Below are 20,118 nucleotides of genomic sequence, written 5' to 3' on the forward strand. Positions count from 1 at the left end.
ACTCATCCCGTATTTAAAAAAAGTGGCCATTGTTGTAATACACCTCCGAAATTATTATAAGGTCAAATATTTGGAAGTTTTGACTATTTATTTAATTTCAATTAGTTTTTTATAAAAATGTAGCTTTGTTAATTTGAATTATTAAATCAATTTTCACACTTTGTAAAAGAATTTTTTTTTTTTTTGAGAACATATAAGCTTACATAATTTTATCTAATTTTTGAATGAAAATAAAAAAGCCCTCATAGCAGATTTAGAAAAAGCTTAATTTTCTTGGGGAATTATTTTCTTTATATTCCATAATTTGTTGTTTTTGGTTTAATAGTGTACCTTCAAAAAGTTATACTTCTGAAGCCATTTATAATATCTTATTTAAACGGTAATTTTCAGTAGAAATACTGTGCTATAAGAGATAATTTTGTGAATATGGGACGATTTTTCGAAAATTGAAAAGCTCTACTTTTTGTTTTTGAAATAATATTTTATGGTAAAAATTATATAGGTACTCAAACTGGTATATACAGTGTTGGAAAAAATAATATTGTAGAAACGACAATCACTCCATATTTCATATACAATTTTTAGTTTGCAAGTATGTACCTATTTATGCAGATGCACACTGTGTAATACTGTTTGATAACGGGATTTTTTTTGTCTTGTTTTTATGTGCATAATCGCAAATATTTAGGCTCAGTATTCTCTTTGGTGCGTGCTTTAGTTGGAAAAAAATAGAAACGTTTCGGAAAAATTTGAATAGCTACAGTTAAAATTAATAATATACTGTTATTTTTTTTAAAACAAAAAAAAAACGTTTTTTGTGGCGTAGGCTTAGTGGTAGTGGCTTAGTCGCCTCAAATCACAACTCTAAGAATTCATTATTCCCGTAATAGATTTTGGTCTTAAAAGCTTTGCTCAATCCCATAAGAATCAAACTTATAGGATCCCACCTAAATAATAGCGGAGTTCTGAATCCATAAGGGCTGTGAATAAGAGAGTCATCTTCAATTCATCAGCCTTTCTGGCCTACCTCGTTTTTTTGTGCTAATTTAGTTAAATTCGTAATTCGGAATTCAGATTAGTTAGAAGTTGTTTGTTTCGTTGGCCGGCTAGAGCCTTCGGCGTTCTTCTCTACAGCGAGTAAATGCCACACATAAATACTACAAACCCAACCCAATAAATATATATATTTTTTTAATCTATGAATAAGAAAGGTCGTAACAGCCCTCTGCCTCATGCAGTTTTTATGTTTGTTAAGCTATTGCTTTTATGCCTAACACACCGGCTGTAACATCTGAATGAGAGAATATGGGTTTTCTAAAAGTGATGGTTTCTCGACAGATGGCGGCAAGCCTTTATGTAGATTTTTGTCATGGAAAATCTGCTCAAAAAAATTCTTGGTGCCAAAATAATTTATAGCTATGCTCACTAGTTCGGCCATCTGAATTGGTATTTAGGCTTTCAAACAAATTTTTGTTCACCCCATGCATTCCTGGAGACTATGAACTTTCAAGCTACAAATGTCCATGAGTTTGAAAATGCTAAACGCTAGGAAAAGTGTTTTTCTGTTACTTTAAGTTAACTTAAATACCTATGAATATCGCGCGACAAAACGATATAACATAAATATTTGTACGATATTTTTTTTATACGAAGAAAATCAATTGGATTTTTAGGATCCTCAAACCAAAAAAAAGAGGTTGTCTGTAAAGTAGGTTTACTGACGATAGTTTAACGTGACAACGTCATAAGAAAATACTGATTTACAAATACAATTTTCAAAACAAAATTTTAATTTTATTTGTTTGATAGTTATTTTGTGTGGATATAGAGAAGGAGGTAAATGGAATGGCAATGGAATAGGTCAAGTTACATTTACACAAACGTGAAAAATGACGAAACATTTATCAAATTCATACGTTAAAGCGTAACAACTCAAAATTTCCAAATTTTAGTTTTTTGCAAGAAAACAATGTACAGTGGTCATCTCTACCCACTGTAAAAATCGTTCAGTGGTTTATCTAGTCTTTCGTTAAAAAACCGTTATGACTCTCTCTTTGTTTTCAGAATGACTTCTTTTGTCTCAACTAAAGACTTACATTTTTAGTTGTCTCCAAGTGTTTGAACAAATTTGTGTCACATAAAGTGTAACATTTTGAATTGTGCCTGTTTACAACCAAACGGTTTGTTGAAGTTTGTTTAAGTTACGTGTTATTTTTTCAGTTAAACAGAGACAACTCAAAATAACACCACTACGTGTATAAAAAAATTTCAAAAAAAGAGTAACAACTCAAAAATTTGTTATTTTAGCGCAACTACTAAACATATAAGAATGAAACAACCGTTATATTGTTTTTAATGATATTTTCGTGCAATTACATTTTTTTTCCTTGTAACATATTATTAATATTTACGGAAACAGTTTTTCGTCCCTACTGAAAATGTTCAGATTTTGAGTTGTTACGCTTTAACGTAACAAGTGCGATATGTTCAATTTCGATTGTGCATCAGACGTTAATAAGTCAACAACACTAAGAGGCACCATCATCGATTTGCCTTTTTCAAGACACTTTACACTCGAAACACTCCCTTTCATTTCCTACTTTTTCTATCATCGTCCTACTCTCAAATGGTTCATTACCATGCACACAGGAAGAAGGCATATGCAAATACAAATATGTGAATTTATACATATATGTACATATGCGCATATACATACATATAAATGCTGACTTAAGGGGTAACACCACTGTACACGCGTAAAATAAACACGATTTTTAAAGAATTTTTTTGTATAGAAGGAAAGGAAAAACAATCACTCTGATTTGGGAAGTTATTACTTATATACTAAAATACAAAACTACAAAGTTTGATCGAAAATTTTTACAAAATGGCGGCATTGGAGACATTTTTGTAATGTGGTTTCTCTTGAAGGAGCTCCGCGGCACGCAGCACAGAGGGTGCAAATTTTAATCTGGAACAAAGAAACATTTTTTTTTTCTTAATCTAGATAAGACTAACTAGAGAAACACGTAGGGGATTTAAAAAATATTTATTTTTGTGGAATTAGCAAGCATTTGAAGGAAAAAACTCTATTTTGGACTAAAAAAACGGCACTTAAATAATTATAACAATCGTTTAAATTAATCTATCGAAAATCCCCTACGCTCTTCTCTTAAGAAGGTTATTATACACACGTAGTGAAAAACCTGATTAAAAATATTTAAAATTGTTTGAGTTATGCTGCGTGCCAATTTCAGAAAACGTGTTTTGAGAAAAACGCGTTTAAAGTTTGAAAATTTGGAGAAGTCGTTAGGTAGCAGTCACTAACGCTTGGTTAAAAGCTTAAAATATTTATGAAATAAACTTCGGTAACGTATAAAACTTTTTGTTCTGTATTTTAAAAGGTTCAAAGAATTTTTTAAGCTTATAAAAAGAAAATCAATTTTTTGAAATTTCTACAGTGGTGTTACCCCTTAAGTAGGAGAGAGCCAGATGTCGAACGTTGCCGAAAGCGGGGGCCGATTGTGCTCTTTGTCGTTCGTTCCGCGCTTTCGCTTGCAGTTCAAGCAAGGTAACGACCATGAGCAAGATAACGACAATTGGGATTAGTTTGTTGAGTTTTTCTAACTTTTGTACAAAGTTTGAAGCTTGTATTTATATGGTGTTTAGTAGACAATCATCTATACTTTTATAAACGTGAAAAACAAAACATTTAATCGTTTTATATAGTGAAAACTAGTCAAAATGTTGATATGCTTTCGTTTGTCGCGTTCCGTGCATACCCGTATAACTTAGCTCTACTTTTAACTGCCGGAGCAATCCCTATAATACTTGTAATTATAGTAATTATAGATTAATTTATTGAAATTGTTATTTATGTGGCAGCCAATTTAAAGATTTTAGCGCAAACTGACACTCGTCTTGAAAACAATAAATATGCATTTCAGCCCTTTCCGGCACTCCTTTTCGTCGTATTTGTAGCGCTTAACGTAGACTCGCTTCGCCAGCTTGCTAAATATTTTCAACACGTTTTTGTTTTTTCAATATTGTATATTTGCCTTTTTTGTATATCTTAGATTTTTTCTTTATAAATGATTATATTACATGTACGTATGTAAGTATGAGGCTTACATGTGTTAATGTAGAGATGGTTAATGAGGCTATTTGTCATTTTTTTTTTCAAACCTGTTATTGTGGTTTTACCAAAATTTATATATAAGCACTTACTGAAATACACTCATTAAGGGAAAATGCGCTTAGATATTTGCTTAGATGGGTACAACTATTTTGTTTTAATATAGCTAACCTTTCGTTGTTTGGTAGATCGTTTTAAATCTCAACGCTTTGATGCTTATAAATATTTCTGTTATTTGAAATAAAACGTAATAATAAATAATTATTTTACTACAGGAAAGGCACCAGTGACTAAAGCTATCGGCCGGAACATTAGTACTTGTATATTCGAGATCATACATGCGTATGTGCATTAGGGTGGTTCGATGTGTATGGGGGATGTATGGGTATCTGCCATGAAAAAGCTCCTCATAAAAATATCTGCCGTCCGAAATCGGCTTGAAACTGTAGGTCCCTTCATTTGTGGAACAACATTAAGGCGCACACCACAAATGCTAGGAGGAGCTCGGCCAAACACCCAAAAAGGGTGTACGCGCCAATTATATATATAAGTGCATTTTTGCAACAGAGAAACCAAACCCAAGGGATATTTTTGAAAGAGGACATCGATCGTGCTGACCATTTTTGCTGAACAAAATTATGGTCCAACACGTCTGAGTTTTTATTTTATTTTTTATTTGCTTTAAACGGTTTAGAGGGTCATAATGTACAGCAAGTACTGTAGCTACAGTCTTGGTGATTGGGAAAAGTTGTTTCATATAAGCAGTTACCCGGCTTCTTCCCCCATATTTTTTAAGATTTTCATAATTTAATTTTTTTTTTTTTCAAAAGGTCAATACTAACTGAAATATTGAAAATAGCTCAATGATGAAAAGATATTTCTTATGAAAACAAAATCTCTATTCTAGTCTCATTCAAACTGGTTATCAAGAAAAACCTCAACTGTTAAATTCTTACGATTATCCGTTTATTTTGATACATTTCAATGGTAATAATAGTATATTTATGAAAATATGTACTTAAATCGAATTCAAAATAAGAAAAAATTGGTGATGGGGTGTTTTTCAAAAATGTTTCACAAAAATTGTTCCCAAATATTTTGGGGAACATAATAAAAACATTTTCTGAAAAACAGACTATATAAAAGTCTGTTGCATAAGAGCGTGGTGACATAGAGGGCACTTCAGTGCTTTCACCTTCATGCTTTTTGTAAAAAGTCAGCTGTCTGTCAAATTTAGTCTACAATTGAGTGGTTTTTCGAAATGAATGCTATTTACGCCTCTCGCTTTGAGGCAATTTTTCTATGTTTGCATGAAAAAGGACCCAAATTAACGCAAACTGCTGCTGCGAAATATATATGTACCTATATGGGAAAGTCGAAGCAGTTCGTTAGCAAGCGGATAAATCGCTATAAAAAGGCCGGTAACGTTGATGATTTTCCTGAACGCGGAAGTGCAAGCAAAGTCGCAAAAAAAGAAGAAAAAAAGATTATCGCATTGTTTTCGAAAGATCCAACTTTGACTTTGCGTGGAGCTCCTGTGAAATTGAAAGCAAAAGATGTTGACATATCTTACGGAACGATTCGCAGGCACTTGCTTGCCAATAAACTGAAATATCGCAGTACTTTGGAAAAACCAATGTTGAGTACAAAACACGTTGAAAACGAGTGGAGCGCAAAACGGAGTTGTCACTTTAGATTGGCCATCTCAGTCACCGGATGCAAATCCCATAGAAAATGTGAGGGCTCTGATGAAAATGCAGCTTCGCACATGCAAGCCATGTAATTTAGATCAACTTTCTCGATAAATTCGGAAAATTTGGAGGTCGTTTCCGGTACAATATGCAGAAAAACTAGTGGAAAGTATGCACCGACGGTGCCAGGCCATAATTGACAATGCAGGAGATTGGACTTGCTACTGAGGTATTTGCATTGAGTATTGACGACCAAATTATCAATAAATTTGCGAATTTTCGAAAAATCAATTGTTGTTATTATTTAACAGTGACCACGCTCTTATGCAATAGACTGTACCAAGTATATTTTATCGTAAATAAGAAAAATTATGAAAATGTTAAAAAGGACCAAAGATATTTCTCCTAAAAAAGTCCATATCAAATGCTTCAATACTGAAAATTTATAATTTAAATTTTTTTGTTTTTCAAAATTTGTTCGGTTTATTTCTTATTATACTCAAGCTTACAAATAACCCAATTATTCAAAAATTCGCCGACATTATCCAAAATACTTGGATTACATGGAAACGTCCTTATGTGATACAAAATCCGCTATACCTAGGGGTGGTGTTCTACAAGTGGTGCAAAATGAATCACCCTATCGGAAGATTTATTATTTTTGCAAATGGCGTCTTACGTCAATCACATTTAGCACTTGTGAAGTAGATAGCTGCAGTAAAAAAATAGATAAGCCATGGAGTGCGTAAAGGCTTTGATAAAAAAGGGGTGTGCAAAAACAATATTGAATGATTAATTTTGCACCACCTTGTCTAAACGTATGTATTTCTATGCTTACTATTATTAACTTCCGCAATTTTTCTAAACTGTGCCGTACTTTTTCAGGATGGGTAATACATATATATGAGTTCACAAACTCATCTTAAGTGTTACCCTAATTACCTTCTGCGCGGGCAGACAACCAGTGACAATTTTATGCGTTACGATTTAACGAAAAAAGCGACCATCCCAATATAGGTATTAGGCGAAGTAAAAAGTTTTCAACATTAATTCGCTTTTTTTCGACGATGAAATTATCCGACAGTCATAATTATGCTTACATGCAAATGGTTCCTAACAGTTTTGTGACAAATTTTTTTCAATATATTCGGCAATCCGCCTACCAGATTCTGCTTCATATTCAAATCACATTAAATAACTCTTTTTAAGTATGTAGTATCACCTTTAAATCGGCCTATAGTAAGGCCCGATGAGGTGCATGAGTTCACCGTGAGGCATGACTTATTAAAGATATCTAACAGAAAAAGCTCAACACTTTGTACTTCATAGTCTGATAAAAGTGAATTATTTATATAGAATTTGTTCGTACATACATACATACATGCATACATATGTATTGTATATATTTTATCGCAACGCCAGCCAACAATTATTTATTAAAAAATGCGATAAAGTATTCAAGTGGTTATTATAAAATTAATGAATGAAATTTAATTTATATTTCCATTCTCTTTTAATCGCTTAAAAGTGTATAAACGTTTGTTTTTGTGGTTAGTACTTTTTTCCTATAATGGATCTCATTCGACTGGGCTGTCACGAACCTCAGTTAAATATATAAGTAATATATGTACACCTGTGTTCAAAATAATAGGAGCGCGACGGATAACCCAGTTTTAACAGATTTTTTTTACTTTTTTTATGTTTTTTAGAGGTGTAGGGCATTTTAAAACAAAAACCATATAACTCATATTTTGTACAAAATTCACAATAATTTAAAAAAAAAATATACATAAAATGTTTTAGAAAAATTCTAGTTGTGCAGTTTTATAGCCCCTTCAATATTATTAGAATGCGAGAGTCAAGTAATTCAAAATTCTCCTTAATTTTTAGCAATTTTTTTCGTGACCATTGCCCCCCTAAAACGGACTTCCCAACATGTGCTTGGTTCGACTTCGAGGTTTTATTAGGTTGTACACTTCTGTTAGGTGTTTGGTCGAGCTTCTCCTCCTACCCCAGATTATTTCATATCTTAAGGGTGGTTAAAATTCAAGGGCCGATGTTGAATGTGAACCAACCTAAACCTTAACGACACCGTTGGACTTCTTTCTTTGAGGTTATTTGAAACGTCGATAGGCCAGCAACAATTCAAGAGCTAAAGGACACATTAACGGCATAGAACCTCAATTATTCCTCAGCGTCGTCGAAAATTTAGACCATCGAATGGAGGTGTGCCGCCGAGGCCCCGGCGGCCATTTGGCCAATAATAATAATAAAGAGAAATTACAATAATTTCCTAAAAACATTGTATTTTATTCAAAATCAACACTAACCCTTGAAACTTAACCACCCTATATAAGCACTTTGAAGGTAGGTGGGTGGTCAGGAACGTCTAAAAATTAGCAAAGAAACAGATCCGCTAGAAATCGAATGCCGTTATCGGAGTCCAACCACCACCCATCGCAGGCGAAGAGCTCCAACTTCCCCGAGAGCCCCGCTTAGCCTTGGTACACCTACGTTGTGGATATTGTAGCAGGTAAAACTCCTACTTATCCAGAATTGACCCCGACATACTAAACATATGTCCGGCATGTGAAGGCACCCCGCACAACACTAACCACCTTTTCACATGCCCCAACAAACCCACTCATCTAACACAGCTCTCTCTATGGAAGCAACCCGTTGTTGTTGTTGTTGTAGCAGCATAAACATTTCCCATACTTACATATGGGGAATGCTGCTGGAGTGACAGTCCTTGGCTAGATATAAATCCGGGTCGTTTCGGTAACGTAGAACCGACTGTCGTGGAAACGGGACCGAACCCGTCGAAACAGCTAGTTTCCGGGGCCTATTGTTAGATGAGCTAGACGAAGGCAGTGATTACACTACACTGACGGGGCAAATTTACTTCTACAACAACAACAACAATAACAACATGCGCTAGAAACGGTTATCTGTTACACAAAAAAAGTAAGCAGAACCGAAGAGATTTTTTCTGTCATCAAAGAAAGTTCTTTAAAGTTAAAGAACATAACAAAAACTTCATAAGAGTTAAAAATAAATTTTTAAATGGACTGAATTTTTTTTTTTTTCACCAACATAAACCATATTTATAGTCACCGGAAATAACAGAACGTCTGCGAAGTTGTTCGCCACTTCTTTTCATCCATCCAACCTACTAAAGAAAAATGTCTTGACTCTACAGTATAACGAAATCATAGCGCCGAGATGGTCAATCGACACCGTCAATAAAATTGATAAACGATAACCTAGCATAATTCGCAAGGGTTCGATTACTTTATAGACTGTCTGATATGGTGTGCCGCCCTCCTGGCTAAAACCTCAACTATATTTTAACTCACAAAAAGTCAGCAATTTTAGCTTTGTTGTGTCACCATTCATCGAAATAGCATTTTCAGCAGCATTTTAGAAAAAAATAATGTATCACCAATACAAAATATGGTATAGACCCTTTTTTAAATAAATGTGTCATCAGTTCGATTTTTTTTTTAATTGCTACTTTGTTTATCTAACCTTTGCACTACACTGTTTTTTTAACTTTTGCCTTTATTTATTCATAAATATTAGTATTTATTGTTTCTCACTAACTGGCTTTCAGATTGTCTCCGCTGAGTCACCAATTAGTTTACTTAGTTTTCTTCTAATTCGCAGTGTACTCTATGAAAGTATCTGTGTGTGTGTGTGTGTGTGTGTGTATACACAAAAAGTAAATATTAAAATTTGTTTTTCATGCTCCCGACTATTAAATTTGACGGGTTCACAATTCAGCGCTTTTAAAATAAGATAAGAGAATAAAGTAAAAAGCTATTATAACGCGAAATGATGTAGTTTTCTCTTATAGAAGCAATTTTAATCATCATTTTAGTTTCAGAGGCTACCTTCTGTATATACCCACATAAGCAGATTTCACCTCTTGCTGAGTTGACTGTACCTATGTATGTAAGAATAGCAATATAGCTATATACATACCTATATTGCTTATCGATGTTGTAAGGCTATTGCAATGAATAGTTTATTTGCAGGGCATAAGTATACATATCATTCTAGCCTCCTTCGATTTCAAACTCGTTCATTTGATGACAAACAAAAACAATTATTATTGACTTTGGTACGTAGTCCAAGTCAACTAAGTATATGTGACCTGATAAGCACGTGTATTGTATCACACACATTTTTATTATTTTGACAAGCATTCAACACTAATGTGTGTGAAGTAATTAGACCTATTCCGCTTTAAAAATATAACCTATTTTATAGTACTCGTATTAAACTGGTTTAAAGTGAACTAGTGCTGAGTGTGGGTTTTATGGTACAAATATTTCGCCAACAAAGTCACTGTTCTCTAAGTGGCAATGCTTTGGTTGTCCATACAAAACTCTACAAGAAAATTGAAGGTCATGAAATTCATCTTTTGATCAAAAGCCACAAGTTAGACGGTATTTCTGCCCCCAAAAAGCTTTCAAAAAATTCATAGAGCCATCCCGAAAAGCATCTTACTATTTAAAATGTTCGATATTGGATAATTACTAGATAATTATAATTTTTAAATAATCACAAAATTTTACATTTTGTTAACTACCGAAAAAAATTGTAAATGGAGATGACCCTAAGGCGTTATAGGTACCACTCTAGATTTTTAACAATAGTTTTATATCTACAAAACAATATCTAGTTTATTCTATAGGGGTAAAAAATTTAAAATATACAATTCTCGAAATAAAATTCATGAAAATGAGCGGGTAGATTGTTGCAAGGATTGAGAAGAAATTTCGTAACACAATAAAATTTTAGGGAAGTACCAAAAATTGGGCAAAAACCGAATTTTTTTAAGTGTACAATTTCTAAATGCAAGCTCTGATTTAAAAAAGCAATTCCTAACTACTTTAAAAGGCAATATGGGTTGTAACAATTTTTGTTTATTATTCCATGTCTTACACTTTAGGTGAAACACCTTTGCCCATGGAGGAGGTTTTAGAAGAAGAAGCGATTGCTAAGATTGGATTTGTCGCCGCATTAGAACGACAAAAAATGTATCATATAGTACATACAGTGAATCAAAAATCAAAGTTCCCAGTGCTATAACTTTTTTTTTAATGAAATTATAAAAAAATAGAAAATGGTATTTTCTAAATGTATTTATTTATTAGGTATCTGCACAAAAAAAAAATTATTTCAACATAGGTTTACAAGCTCAACCCTGAAAACGCACAAATTACATCAAAAAAGTATTGGCACAGGTAGTGTAATCAGTTTACTCCATTGCAGCTGTAACGCGCTAATACTTTATGGGTCCTCCTTTAGACTGAGTTGCGGCATGCAAACGTCTCTTCACTCCATTTACCAGATTTGAAGTTTCGGAAGGTGTTATTTTAGTCCATTCAGCAATTATTACCTCTTTTAGAGAATTCTTTGGCGTTATATGGTGAGATCGTATCTCCCGTTCCAGAAGATGCCACACATGCTCATTATGGTTAGCCATTGTCTCATCTATGAACACGAGCTTTCCGACACCAGAGGCCGCGAAACACCCCCAAACCATCACATTTCCTCCACCGTGTTTAACTGTTTTGAGCAGGTTGTTCTCTTGAAGGTCTTTATTTGGCTTTCACCAAATCTTTTGTGCTCCATCTGACCCAAATAAATTGAATTTTGATTCATCGCTAAATATGGTGGTGTTCCAAAAAGCGTTGGGCTTATTGAAGTGCTGTTTAGCAAATTCTAGCCTCTTTTTCTTATTTACCTTCGAAATGAAGGGCTTGTGTCGAGAAACACGGCCATCATACCCAGCCTTATGTAGGGTATTCCGACCAGTTTGGGGGTTGAAATTGATTTCAAATGAATTTTGCCGGGTCTCGCACAGTTTGACAGCCGTCGTTTTTGCATTTTGTGCCACCGTGGACTCTGCTCTCCGGAGCTATTTTGCCAGTATTGCAATAATGCATAACGATGTTTCGAACGCGGGACCATGATTTATCGACAAGTGTGCCCATTTCGCGATAGGATTGTTTTAAATACAGTTTTATCCTTAATTGACGTAGTTCTAGGGAAATTTCAGCACCACGGCCCATTTTGGTTTATATCCGTTGCGACCGTATGCAACTCCTAAAACGTAAAAATAAGTAAAACCGATATTGAAAATAACGGGAGTTTGCCGTTATGACGCCAAAATCATAAGCTAACACAAAAAGAATGTGTCAATATTTTCTTGATGTGAATTTATGCCTTATTTTACATTTAAGGGTTAAGCTTGTAAACCTTTGTCGAAATTTATTTATTTTTGTGCAGATACCTAATAAATAAATACATTTAGAAAATACCGTTTTCTATTTTTTTATACTTTCATTCGAAGAAAAGTTATAGCACTGAGAACTTTGATATTTCGAGTGAGCCAATACTTGTTTGACTCACTATACCTCTATTCATATCAAATATACAATCTGAAGAGAAGTATTCCGTACTCCCAAACTATGTAGTTAGTCAACGTTAGTATTTTTTTCGCCCATTTAGGTAATGTTACCCCTGAAGATCATAAATTCATCTATAAGCATAGAGAATTTTCAAGGGAAGTGTAAGAATTGAAGCCGACCGGCCACTCATATCAATCGACGTAGATTCGCTTAATTCATTCAAGAACAAGCCACTGGTTTATTCAAAAAAAAGACCATTTTCATTTGTCTGGATACGTCAACTAGTAATTTGCCGTACTTTTGGACTTGAGAAGCCTTTGCTGGTTCAAGGTGTCACCGTTGGATGCGCTATGTGTTCTGAAAGCGTGAATGGGCCTTATTTCGAAAATTTGGCTAAAACTGCCAATGTAGCTACAAAATCAAACAGTCCCATATTAATTTAGGAAGAAATTTTTTTTCGCCCTTTTCCTGGGTATTCACGCCGACCAATATAGCTTCAAAATGGACTAGTCTCACACTAGCATTGAATTCATCCGATTAACTTTAGCGATCCTACTGCACTTGCACATATACCTGTACACATGAAATATTAGCACATATAAGGATGTGAGTAATCGTGCGCTGTCAGCTATTCGTCAACGCCAGTAGCGCAAATCAAAGTTTGTCGGTGTAAACTCATTTCAACGGCTTGACGTTGGATTAGCGCTTATCAGTTATTATTTTATTGCAGTTGTCGTTGTGATTCTTGCTAAATAAGATTATGCACTCTAAATACAATTTTTATTGAAATATACTTATTCGTTATTTCCTTTATTCTTTCTTTCTCTTCCTTTTACATGCAAACGTTCGTGTCGCTGGCATATAGAAAGGTGTGTTTGTCTGCGTGTTCACGCTGTCGTGAGCGTTCGTTGAACGCTTCAAGCCAATAAACTCGCGTGCAAGACAACAAACAACAACAACTGTAACACAAACATAAAAATATCAAATTAACAATAACCAACCAAAACCAAAAACAAAAAAAAAATAAAAATAAAAGCAAAACAATCAGCTCAAATATGGTGCAACAACAACGTCTGGCCATCTCTATACCAAATATTAGTAATCGCATGCCGTCCGTCCCCTCAGTCGGTGTCAGCACGCCCGGTTCTGCATCTTCGACCACCTCCTCCACCTACAATGCCAGCCTATCGACGTCAATGGACTCGGCCGCAACGGAAGTTAGCAGTGCCGATATTGGCTTGTTTGTCGAAACGCCACTTCAGGAATTGAGCGCAAATACACGCCTACAATTATCGCAGTTACTAAATTGTCGTAAGATTTTGCGCTCGGAAGATGGCTACGAGCGCGATTGGCGTGGTGTCGCCGAGCTGGCCGAGGTGCGCAGTTTCTGCAGCAGCAACAATGATGATCCAATGCGCACCGTGTTGCGAGAATGGTGCTCACATCGACCGCTGACAGCAACTTTTGCACGGCTGCAACAGTGCCTTGGCATCATCGATCGGTGGGATGTCAGCGATGACATTTATGAGAATATGGGTAAGTCAGTTGCTAGTGATTTATAAAAATTATTATAAAACGTGCGGTAAATGAGAAATTTAATTGGGTGATTTTCGGATTCTATTTTAAGTATATTTATAAAATTTCATTTCAACTTCCCCTTTGGTGACTTTTGTTATAAATAATACTTTTTACACGGATTGCAAACATGTGTTGAAAATTCGTGTGAATTCCGTTAGAAGCTTAATATCACTGCAAAAAGTTTTTCTTTAAATTCTATTATCAATTTACGTCCCGTGATCGATAAATAATTAGCAGTCTTATCACTATACTTAGGCACCATAAATTTGTAGCGCAGTGCAACTAATTGTCAATTACTTCACTACGGCGACTGGTCAGAGATTACAAGTTTCAATTGCATGCGTAAATATAATTGAATTAATGAAATATTCGTCATCATCAATCAACGTATGTTAAATGGCTAAACAGCTCCCCTTTGTTTTTAGCAATTCCAGCGATAACTACTACAAGTCGACTAAGTTTTGAATGAAGCACGTGACTGTACTTAACCCTAGGGTTTTAACATGTCGAATACAATTCTTCATTACGCGAGTTCGACGTTATTCGGAAACTCGGTAGCATCAAATAAATTCATTAGATAAAGATTTGTTTCGGTTAAAAACAAACTTTGTTCAGGGTTAAACTTTCATCCTTCGTCAAGAAGACGGCGGCTGTTTCTTATTTTCAAGCTTTCTCAAGCGTTGAAATGATATGTATTTCTTTTAATTTTGATTAAAAGTATCTCATTACTTATCTAGAGGATCATTTTAATATGGATTTCAATGGGTGTTCCAGGATTAAGCTACAAAATGGATTTTGATGGGGAGGAGTAATACAACTACGGCGGCTTTTCAAAAAAGATCTCTTGATATTAGCTGGCCGCAAATTAAGCAGTTAAGCTTCTGTTTTGTACTTTTACGAGTAAATCGGACCACTGACGCTCCAGGACACGACTGCAATTTTCATTTAATATATCCATATTTAGCTTAGCTTTCATTAGGGAGGCGGAAGAAGTGTTCGCCAGCCAGAAATAGAGATGTATTACGGTGATTTATTTAAAATTTTAGTGAACGACCGAGCCTTGGCTTTGGGCACGAAAGTTCAATTCAGCTTCGGTGAAAAATAAAAAAACACTGAACTTTGGCCGAGCATTTTTTACTTCAGAAAAAATTCAAAACATTCGAATTTACAGTATATCTAAAAAATGTATAAGCTGCTAAATAGGCGTATCCTTTTCGTGTTTTGCAATTTGTTAGTTTAATGAGAAATTTAGAGCGCGTACGCAGTGTTTACAAGATGAGTTCCGCGTATAAAAAAGCGACTTGAAGCAGCGTTCCTAAAGACCTAAAAATGTTCGTTCCCACGACAGTCGGTTCTACGCAGCCGGAACGACCCAAATTTAAATCCGGCCAAGGATTGCCGCTTCAGCAGCATTCCCTGTATATGCATGGGGAATATTTATGCTGCTTCTACACCAACAACAACAACCTAAAAATGTCACGTGCATCTGCAGCAAAATATTTGAAAAAGTCGGAGGCGCTCATAAATAAATAGGTGAAACGGTATACGAGGTGTGTTCAAAAAGTATCGCGAATTTTGAATTTTCGCAGGCTACGTATATTCCAATTTAGATTTTTTTGTGGCGATATGTTGGTGCTCATATCTCTCACTCATGCCGACGAGTTCGGCCATTTTGAATGTTCAGTTAATTATTGACAGCTGCTTTGCTTGCTCATGTTTCGGCTCGTCTTCGATTTTTACCTATTCAAAAAGATGGATCAAAGAACCTGTATCAAATTTTGTGTGAAAAACGAAATGAAGGGCGCGGATGCATTCCGAATGTTGACTGTGTCATACGGAGAAGCTACGCTACTTTTGACCAAAGCAACGTTTATCGGTGGTACAAAATGTTTTCAGAAGGCCGAGAAGATGTGAACGACGAAAAGCGTGCCGGACACCCGAGCATTACTTCAACAACAGACGAAAAAATTGATGAAGTGAAGAAAATGGTATTGGCCAATCGTCGAATCACCGTTAGAGAAGTTGCTGAGGACCTAGACATATCGATTGGTTCGATTTTTTTTCAATGATTTAGGCATGAGACGAGTAGCCGTAAAATTCGTGCCAAAACTGCTCAATTTCGACCAAAAGCAGCATCGCATGAACATTGCTAATGAGATGTTGGACTCTGTCCGCGACGACCCAAATTCGCTCCAGTGCCAAAGCTCAATAATTTCAATGGAAACTGCCGCACGAACCTGGACCGAAAAAAGGGCGCCAAGTTCGGTCGAATGTAAAAGTTTTGCTCACCGTTTTCTTCGATTGCAGGGGCGTTGAGCATCATGAGTTCTTGCCCCTCGGTAAAACGGTCAATAAGGAATATTACCTGCAAGTTATGTGCAATTTGCGCTAAGCAATCCGCCGGAGAACGCCCGGATTTATGGAAGAACCAAAATTGGCTCTTGCATCACGATAACGCCCCTGCTCACACATCGTTGCTTGTGCGCGACTTGCTGGCCAAAAACAACACACTAATGATGCCACAGCCACGGTATTCTCCAGATCTGGCCCCCTGTGACTTTTGCTTGTTCCCGAAACTGAAGTGGCCCATGAAAGGACGACGCTACGCTACGATTGACGAGATAAAGACGGCATCGAAGAAGGAGCTGAAGAAGATAAAAAAAAAATATTTTTTGAAATGATTCGAAGATTGGAAAAAACGTTGGTACAAGTGCATAATATCTCATGGGGATTACTTTGAAGGGGACATAATAGAAATTAATGATTAAATAAATAATTTTTGAAAAAAAACACAAAATTCGCGATACTTTTAGAACACATCTCGCAACGAACTTAAAAACGTTGGTGACTTACTCAAACGGAGACAAAAACAAAAATACAAAAAGCCGAACTTATCGTTGCCTGAAACTGCAACAGTTTTAAGAAAAAGTGTATCCAAAGACGTGATTCGAGGGCGTCTACGTGCAAAAAATCTCAAATTCCGGAGCACATTAAAAAAAGACTTGCATGGGCTAAATAAAATTCAGAACGGAATTGGGCAAACGTCTTATTCACGGACGAATCTTTCTTTTTTGCGAATACTTGCATGCGTCTTTCCTGGTTCATGTTGTTGTTGCAGCAGCATAAGCATATACGTGAAATGCTGCTGAAGTGGCAGACTTTGACGGATATAAATCCTGGTCGTTGCGGTTACGTAGGACTGACTCGTTAGATTCACGTTTGGGGTAGCTTCTCCGAAAAATGATTTTACTGTTTTTTGTGCTTTCCCACAATTTGAAAGCACTTTTGCTAAGATGCTTGGAAGAATTAGCCAACCTTAGGTTTTCCAAAAAGACAACGATCCCAAGCATCGAAGCCGACGGTGAAGGAAACAGCAAAATAGGATTGAAATGTTGGATTGGCCTTCACAGTATCCTAATGTGAACGCTTTTGAAAATGAACTCAAAGATGTGCAACCATTATAGCTATTGGGGGTACTGCCATATACATACATTTCATTAAATATATTGCGTATAATAAATATTATAAGGCCATGCAATCCATGCAATGCAGGTCGTTGGAATCGAATTGCTCAAATAGTGCCCAAGTTATGGCGGTCACGCTTCTATTAAACAGACTGTATATGATACCGATATGATTTGCAGTAATAATATTGAAACAAGTTATTTTAGAAATTTATCTTAATGAATATCTATTGCCACCTTTTCTGGTGAAAAAATTCGCTTTAACATATCTAGCGAGTGCGGTTAGTGAGCAATTGTTATGAGGTGCAAATGCCAATAAGCTTAGTCCTGCCATAAGTTCTGTTACGAGTTAAGTCCGTTATAAATATGAAATACTTATAATACTAATAATACTTTTTTAATGAAGTTAGTTTTATTTAATCATGCAAATATTAAAAAACAAAAATTTAAATTTTTATTCAAAATGGTCACCATTTGCTTCTTCACAAGCCTTCAAACGATTAGACTATTCAGCTATTGCAGTACGCACGGTTTCGATGGATATTGACGTCGCTGCTCGAACCAAAGTTTGTTCGAGACTCGCCACATTTCTGTGAAGTCTCGACCAGCCATGTTCTCCAATTCTGACCACAAATTGTAGTCTAATGGATTTAGATCTGGACTTGCAGGCGACAAATCTTCTGCGACTGTGAAACCAGGAATATTGTTTTTTAGCCACTGCTGGGTGGTTGTTGCCTTATGAGTTGGAGCAGACTCTTACCGAAAGATACAACGCCCTCCATTGAAGAGAGTACTGCTCAACTGCTTCACCACGCCTTTTAAGGCATTTTCCTGGTACACACCCTTTTACGCAGAAATGAAGCAGAAGTAAAGCATTTACAAGACACTCACCATCAAACCATTACGGAGGCTGGATGGTGGGCGCGCTGAACCCTTGGAACAACATTTTTTGCGTTTGAGAGGTTTTTGCATAGATTTTGTCGTTTTGCTAATGTGCTAACAGTGCAAATTTTCTCATCAGTGAAATATTTTTATGACCGCGTGCCACCGAAGAAGCTGCTTGCATCTCTCGAGTCTAATTTTCTTTAAGCGCGTTGTCAAAAGATGAACAGTAGAGCGACGGAAGGCCTTCATGTGGAGATCGGCTCTAATTAGTCTTGGCATGGCTCTGCTCGATATATTCATTTCCTGGGAATGATTTTCTGCTTTTTAAAGGGATTTCTGCGAATTCTTTCTCGAACGGCTTTTATGGCTGCACTGATTCGAACCACGCGCGGGCGACCACATCTTTTTCTGTCTGGATTGATCATGCGGTAAACAAACATTCTCGAAATAGTAAGTTTTTTTCAGCAATTCGTAAGTCTCACTTGCACAAGCAAAAATATTGAATTTTTTCTCGACGTATGCATTGTAAAATTTGTCGCAAAATGTATGGCAAGACTAAGTACAATGTGCAAAATAATGTGCGAATAATAAACAATTACTACTTGGCACATGTAGAAATTTGTCTTGTGCTTATTATTTTCACAAAACATTTTTATTAATAAAAAACAAAAAAAATGTTATACATTGTTAGTTTATTGCTCCGAAAATGTTTGGTCGTTCTATACACAATTTTCTATACCTCTACATTTCTTCGATTTTTCTTGGAACTTCCAGCCAGAGTACTTTTCCAGGAAACCCCAAATGGGCTAATTTAAATTAATAAAAGATTTTGTTTTGGTCATATTGCAGACATGCATACATATACACGTACATATTTTGTTTTATAAACCTGACCAGAAAATTATATTATACGCCATTGTTATTTATTTTTAAAAATTTGTTGCTTCACTACTCTTTCTGTCAATTCTTCTGTATATAAAGACATATTTTTTATCTTTTTTCGCATGGTTGTTGTCGAAAATCACTTGACGTTCCACATTTACGGGATTTGTCAAAATAAAAAAATAAAAATAAAACACAGCGAAAGAAACAACCACTTTTAGCCAAATTTAACTGCGCTCATAAAAGAAAACGTCCACCAAAACCCGAAACGAGCAGTAAACAAACAAAAATTAAATAAAACAGAATGACAGACGCAGCAGCCGTGCAAATTTACACATTCGCAGGCATTGTCAACATTCTCCACCGCGGCCCTTGCCATATACACACATATATATGTACAGGGTCGTTCAAGTTAGAGTTAACTTTTTTTTTGCAGTATTGTTTTAAAAGTTTGAAGCCATCGCTATTGGAAGATTTTAAATATAAAATGTGCAATTTACTTACTTGCACTACGTTTTTTCTGGTGAAAAAAGTATTTGTAGGAGAAAGTACAAAAGTAATTAAAATGCGCTACCGTCGTAATAGTCGATAAATCGACAAATCTGTAAACATTAGCTTGGATAAAACTTTCTTCTTACCTTAACACATATTCGGTTTCTGTGACCCTCAATTTAACCCTCTAACTGCCTTAATAAACGTTCATTATTACCTAAGAGAAAGGGTCCATAATACTCATTTAAGCAGGAGTTAGAGAGTTAAAATATACTACAGAAAAATTCCTCGTCAAATTCTACTTTGAAAGTCCGACAAAGAAATTATATTTGAAATCGTTTTATACTTAATATCTTCGATGAACATTCGCACCTTCGCCTAAAATTTTCAAACTATTTATCGGTAAATAAAAACTCAGATCTTCTGAAATATGTAGTACTGTATTCCACAAAACTGATGCTTGAGACTTCCTCCTTCTGTCGTCCGACGTCCAATGTTAGGCAGTATTCTCATTCTTAAATTGGGTTCCCAACTAAAATAAATATAAATTTAGTTCGAATTAAAAA

The 20,118-nt window shown here is 35.5% G+C and overlaps 1 protein-coding gene across 2 annotated transcripts in view; it reads left to right on the forward strand.

The window, feature by feature from the left end:
- Nucleotides 1–20,118, forward strand: part of LOC128868804 (myeloid differentiation primary response protein MyD88-like) — a 77,280-nt gene that overhangs the window by 19,693 nt on the left and 37,469 nt on the right. For both annotated transcript variants that reach the window (XM_054111328.1, XM_054111329.1), the window contains exon 2: nt 13,117–13,787. In XM_054111328.1, coding sequence (XP_053967303.1) covers nt 13,307–13,787 — 481 coding nt within the window. In that variant the 5' untranslated portion in view covers nt 13,117–13,306. The remainder of the gene's footprint in view (nt 1–13,116; nt 13,788–20,118) is intronic.

Source organism: Anastrepha ludens, chromosome 6 (assembly GCF_028408465.1).
Source record: "Anastrepha ludens isolate Willacy chromosome 6, idAnaLude1.1, whole genome shotgun sequence".
NCBI classification, from domain to species: Eukaryota; Metazoa; Arthropoda; class Insecta; order Diptera; family Tephritidae; genus Anastrepha; species Anastrepha ludens.